Source organism: Mytilus edulis, chromosome 2, assembly GCF_963676685.1.
Source record: "Mytilus edulis chromosome 2, xbMytEdul2.2, whole genome shotgun sequence".
Lineage (NCBI taxonomy): Eukaryota > Metazoa > Mollusca > Bivalvia > Mytilida > Mytilidae > Mytilus > Mytilus edulis.
The window spans coordinates 12,160,546-12,167,471 of NC_092345.1; the positions used below are offsets into that span (position 1 = coordinate 12,160,546).

Sequence of the window (6,926 nt, forward strand, 5' to 3'; positions counted from 1 at the left end):
TTTTAGCATTTTAGTTAACTAAGCTGGAATAGGAAGGTTTTTAATGACTGAATCAGTTAAAATCTTTCACATAAACTAATTGAATCAACTGAAATAAACACTTAAGTGTTTAAAAAGTGTCCAAAATCTTTCGTCAGATGAACCTGAAATTTGAGTCCAAAATCGGCCCTTACCGGACCTACACCTTTTATCACTCACTTCCATTAAAGTAGTTCAATGTCCAAAAGGTGATGTATACCCCTTTATAAAATTTCCTTTAAAATTTATCAACATCCCAAGAAAAAAATGTCGAACGGGAAATTGGAATTGCATACATATGAATGTGATAACCGAGAAATATGTGAATGGGTTATTATACTTTGCCATGATATTGTAAACATGGTTCGTGATTTCAAAAAGACCTCAATATATCTATAGCGGGTGTTTTTAACAGCCCAGCCACACGTCTGTACCCATTTTTTTTTTTTGTTAGGACCCCTCGTGAAAATGTCTATCTGCAAAAAATAGAAGTGTGATTCGTCTTTGTTTTCCATACTGATGATGTTATCCAATTAACAATTAAGACCTGTATTCATTAACACGTCAAATGTCAATAAGAGTGATACAAACCATTCACGCTCTCAATGTTAAAATTTTGAAGGTATAATTTGAAGAAAAAATACGATTTATTTTGAAAAAAAGATTAACAGCGAGTGAGTATAGAAAAGTTTGTGTATTTTTTTTTTTTTTTTTTCAGTTGAATTCTTTAATAATTTTTGTTTCCTTTGTATGCTTGGGTTCCATCTTTCTTCTTTTTTTTCTCCTTGAAATGAACTCTAATTTATGGGAGAGAATTCAACTATTGATGTATCTTTTAATATTAGATATATGTACAAATCGTTAAATTTTATATTCCCGCAAATTATGTAAAGCAATCTAGTTGAAAATTCAAATATTCTTGAGGCTGGAGGCGTCGCACGTCTTTTACCTTAGCGTAGAAAAAATATATATGGTTCATTTCCCTTTTTGCACTGATAGATTGACTATGTCGACATTTTAATTATTCAAAATTAGTCAAAATATATATTGTTCTTGAACGATGACTAATACTGGTAACAAGTAACCAATTCATAGTAAAATGATAACTAGTGCATTGAGACAACTTTGTGCCCTTTTTATTTGTCTTTTACGGCGTACATAATTTCTGAAGACAATGAAAATAATTTAAACATGATAAATATGTACTTGAAGTCGTTTTTGCTGTAAGGGATGTATGAATACCCTACTGCGTTCACTCTTTGTCTTTGTTAGATGTTTTTAGACTTTTTATCGATCTGATGAGAAAAGGACTTTTTAACTGATTTTTATAGTATTTATGTTGTACTGTTACATCGCTGTCCCAGTTTGATGGGAGGGTTGATACCTGCAAACATTATAAACGTGTCTGTCCCAGTTTGATGGGAGGGTTGGTACCTGCAAACAGTATTAACGTGTCTGTCCCAGTTTGATGGTAGGATTGGTACCTGCAAACATTATTAACGTGTCTGTCCCAAGTAAGGAGCCTGTCGTTCAGGGATTGTCGTTGGTTCCTTTCTGTCATATCTGTTTTCGTCAATTGTTTTGTTATAAATTGGGCTATCAGTGTTCTCAAATGAATTGTTTCATATTTTTCATGTCGGAGCCTTTTATAGCCGACAGTACGGTATATATTTTTCTCATTGCTGAAGGATGTACGGTTGGATAGACCTTAATTTGAATTTTGGTTGATAATTGTCCCATGGCAACCATACTAATTTTCGTTATTTTCATAAAGTGTTTAAAGAAATAACCAAATGGAAATTTGAGATACATGTCAATTAGACAGCAATCCAACTATAACCAACAAAACAAATAGCCAAGGAATTCAGTAGGTTTCACACACAAGCCTCAACATTAGACGGGATTCGATTAACATAATTCAGACAAGAGTAACTTCAGTTGTGTGGCCTTTTTTCGAAGTCTTAGTTCAAAAATTCCTTCATAATTTAGCCAAAATCAACCTTTTATACTGATCACTAGACTTTCGAAAAAGTTGTTTTCTGAACAATTCTAATTACTTTAAGCTTTGCCTGATTCATCACTATGATCTTGTATGACTCTTTTATTAGAATTGGTTGCACTGGATGTTTCAATTTTGTAAATCAAATAAGAAAATCGACAGTGTATCCTTAAAAATTGCGACCAAGGGAACTCAAACAAATAGTCAAATTGAAAGATATCTTTAGAAATTCCTGGCCCTTTTAAACTATGTCACGCTAATGTTCCCATGTCTAAAGCAAATATGAATACGTTACTTCTGGATTTGTCACCAAAATTCTCTAAAAAAGGTAAAAAAACTAAGATTAAAAATTGTCAAACATGGTCATCACTGAAGAGATTTTTTGCATGGAAAAGACACAGAAATTCATGAACATGTGATGATACTTATTCAATTCTTCGGGATTTAAAAACCTACTCTTTTTTATAAACCTTTGAATAACAGATAGTAGAATAGCTCTTAACTGTTTACTAATATGACTAATGGCGTTAAATAGATAAGCAATTACAAGCAATACATTGATATTATTTTTCAAAATAAGTAATGTATATTTTTGGTTGTCTGAACCTAACATATAAAAGGTGTATTTATGTTTACACGCCCTCTATATTTATCGGACACATCACCTGTCTGTTGGCACGGTGTCTTTTAAGATTGCACACTGTGATACATCTATAATCAGATATCTACAAACTGTTTACACTCCCTGTATAAATAGGACCAAACACGATCAACACTGTAACATGTGCCAAATCCAATGGTGCAAGTCATCGAGGGTAATTAAGTGCAAAATGATCTCTTCCGATGTCTGCAACTACCTTGATGAATTGCACCATTTACGCTGGTATATAAGACTCCGTAGCATTTTTCATTGTCTAGATACTAGTATTTTGACCTCAGATATGGGGAATTTCCAATTACAAAATTCGTCTGGTCCCCAAATTGTTTCGTTCTTCTTGCTTATATAACATGTATGAATGATTAAAATTGAAATGGGAGTAGGTTTACATAAGTATAAATGAAGATCTGTATTTGATTGGGTTGTTTTAGCTGTTAATTGTCATGTGATTATATGTTAGTTAATATCATAGTTATTGGAGAAGTTTGAAGAGTGGGTCAACCTGTTACTTTTTTTATCCTACCAAAATCGTGACTTTTTTCCTATGACCTTTTTCTGCTAAGCTATTGGACCGCCTAACGTAGCTCGTTTCATTTTTTCTGTGCAAGTTTTCTATACTACCCACACACTTATATAAAGGATAATTAAAGGTAAAGGAGTTTACCTGAAAATGAAAGACAGACAGACAGACAGACAGACAGAGATGTACTTATAGATTTAATTAACCAAGTGACTTAATTATTTTAATATCAAAGTACTTTGTCAACAAGGACTAACACGTTATTCTTAATCAAGTCGTTTTGGCACTTAATTGTAAATGATTTATTTTTATTAAATATTTCATCAGTGACGATCTTTCCCGAATGAGTATGCATATTTACAGTAAACATTTAATATGATTAAGTCCTAAGATAATTTGTATCTTATTAAGTAAATCTTTAACAACTTGGTGCTTTATTTTAACATTTTATAGATAAAATCTTTAATTGTTACACTTCATTATTTATATGAAGACTAGGACCATCACAATATAATTACTAATTAAGTTAAGAAGTGTGAACTATTATATTCAAATTGTCTCTCAACAGAAGTCGGTAAGTTGTTATAAAAATTCAATATTTCATTAAAGTCTCACTCACCACTTGAGGAATCTTCGTATTTTGGAAATCAATTACAAGAGAAATAAATTCAAAACTTTAAAATAAAAACTCGTTTATATTTTAGATTCACTCTTGTAAGGACATAATATCAAGCACTTCTTAACTATAATACAATTTTTTTTTCTTCAAACTAAGCTGTAATTGAAATATGAAGAAAAAAAATTGTAAAATTCATTCATCGTTTGCCTATCTGTTTTTTTAATATGTTTTGCCAGTAAACCCTTTTTAGATTATGACCAAAACCGACCATATGATATTTAATTAAACGATACTAAATTCTTCATAGTTTGATACTTACACATATACATCGGAACTATTTTGTTTTAAATATCGGTTCATTTTCAATTTTATGTACTTCTTTCCAGTATGCTCTTTTTGACTTGGCCCGATTATAGTTGGTGTATACCCAATTTATATTGCAAAAAATCCGCTCAAACCGATGCTTTATGGGCCGTCTTAAACTGTCAGTGTCAGAGGTGAGAGTTGTTTTGCTACGTGTAACTCTTTACTTGTGATATGCATTTTGTGTCATGAGGTGATGACTAAAATTCTTTGTTTTTAAATTAATCTTTATCCGCAAACTCAACTCTATATATTATTATAAATTTGTAGATTTTAGCATACAAGTTAAGTAATATTTTTGTAATGGCGACAACTGCAATGCAAAGACCAGCAACTGTGTCCTTTGGAGGTGATATTGTCCTTGACCGACGACGAGGTTCAAGGTCATATAGTATCCAGCACGATAGGCGAGATTCATACGATCAGCTAAGAAGACAGTCAATCAAATACCAGTTCCCCAATCCAATACTTGAAGCAGAAATAAAAGGTTCTGATTTGGTATGTTCAAATCTAATAATATCTAATATAAAATTGAGAATGGAAATGGGGAATGTGTCAAAGAAACAACAACCCGACCATAGAAAAAACAACAGCAGAAGGTCACTAACAGGTCTTCAATGTAGCGAGACATTCCCGCACCCGGAGGCGTCCTTCAGCTAATATACATGTTCCTGGTTTTAATTTAAGTATTCATAATGAAAAATAGTTATCAAAGGTACCAGGATTATATAACTTAATACGCCAGACGCGCGTTTCGTCTACACAAGACTCACCAGCGACGCTCAGATAAAAAAAGTTATCAAACAAGTACAAAGTTGAAGAGCACTGAGGACCTAAAATTCCAAAAAGTTAATAATACGAATACGGCCAAGGTAATCAATGCCTGGGATAAGAAAATCCTTAGTTAAAAAGTATCATTCATTTATAGCATTTTACTGCTATTTAATCTGAGTTTAATTCTGATAAAACAACATTGAATGTTTCACCAGGTCCACTAATCATCACTGAAAAGTTTTATTTACGGCAGTTACCAATATCTAGTTTGTTATTTAATTTTCAAGACTGAAATAAATCATAATTAATCCAGGATAAATGGTAAAAATCATAAATGCATTTTATGAATGTACATTGCCTTTTATCTTTTTAATATTTTGCGTTATTTTTTCGTCTATTTTCAGTTTCATGTAAAGCACAATATTTAACAAAAAGTTATACAATTCAAAATGATAAAAAAAAAAAAAATATAACTAGGAGAAAGGATGCTAGAATTCTTATACGAACTCTTTAGTGATATTTGATTCCAATAGCAAAGATATATAGAGACAAAATGCCGGTATTTTTCATGGATTTTCACTACCCCGAGTACCATCCAAAGAATGCACTGTGAAAATTACTCTATACTATATGTATTGACCGGTTGCCTTATAATATAAGCATCAATATAGTTTTTTTAGGGGATCCCGATACTAGTACTATTATAATTCAATCATTCTTACATATTTTGAATTATCTTATTATTTTTCAGCCGGAAGTAAACGAAGACGACATACGGAAACACGTTTTTGGTAAACCTGTGAGTGAAATGACATTTATTGGTCTGGATACATCAGTTCGCAGACCAACTGTTTCAAGTGCTCGTCATTCCGTCATATGGGCACGTGACCGGAAATTGTACGAAGAACGAAATAAATTTGACGTGGAGGAATTTAGAAATCAGCCTTACATGAAACATGAGTACCCGTCACTTCGAAAACATTATCCTGGTACATGGAAATTAGCAACAAGAGACCAAATCGACGAAACAACTGACAGGTTATCGCACACACCTGCTCCAACTGCTGCAAGTTTACATTTACACAAATATCATTCCTACCTGTATAGAAAGCTCCATGAATCGGACCATATTCCAAATTCTAGCTACCGAAGGCGACCAAAGACTTCTGTGTTTTGAATCTAATGATACAATGCGTACATTGTTATATTTTGCAATCGAAACATCGTATCAAATAAGTTTGCATCTATATATCATTCTTTGAATTATAAATTCATTGACGTATGGTAGAACATACAAAGATCTGATTTATTATACAGTATTTAAGAAATAAGAATCACGCAATCATGTCCTAAAAGGATAAGAAACACACTAAACTATATACATTATAAATTTGTTATGTTGTGTTTACTATGTTTTGTTTTGAATGGAATTCTAAAATAAAGCATTATATCCTTAGAGGTTATGAATAATGAAATTTGCAAATATCAATATTTTGTCACAGAAGGCTTTTCTTTCGAATTCTAAGCACTTAATATTCTACCATTTTAAAGTCGAAGGGCCTTTCTTTACTGCTTATGAGGAACTTTTATGGGTTGATATCTACGGGGCGCCGAATGGGACTCTTGTTGTTTTGTACTCGAAATTCAATTTTGTACGGACAAAAATGAGTAATATCGGCCTCATTTGAAATAAGATTTCTCAGTCTATTAATAATATTATGAAGTCTTCACACTAAATCCTGTGTTATACCAGGAGGACGATAATTAACCGCATTTTGTCATGTCGGATACTTTTATAACTTACTATTCAGTTAAGGGTTTGCTCATTGTTGAAGGACGTACGCAGGACTTTGGGAATGTTCGGAGAGCCGACAACCTTGCTTCGGAAGTTGTGAGATAACTAATATCCGTCAGAGACATGACGTGGATGTGAGCAGCTATATGTCACCGTACGGCCTTCAACAATGAGCAAATT

The 6,926-nt window shown here is 32.4% G+C and overlaps 1 protein-coding gene across 1 annotated transcript; it reads left to right on the top strand.

The window, feature by feature from the left end:
• The first annotated feature begins 3,676 nt into the window (after nucleotides 1-3,676).
• On the top strand, nucleotides 3,677-6,407 carry LOC139511470 (uncharacterized). Its single transcript, XM_071298242.1, has 3 exons — nucleotides 3,677-3,769; nucleotides 4,448-4,675; nucleotides 5,703-6,407. Exons 2-3 carry the CDS (start codon nucleotides 4,481-4,483, stop codon nucleotides 6,126-6,128), a joined length of 621 nt encoding a protein of 206 aa, XP_071154343.1. The 5' UTR covers nucleotides 3,677-3,769; nucleotides 4,448-4,480; the 3' UTR covers nucleotides 6,129-6,407.
• The last annotated feature ends 519 nt before the right edge of the window (nucleotides 6,408-6,926 follow it).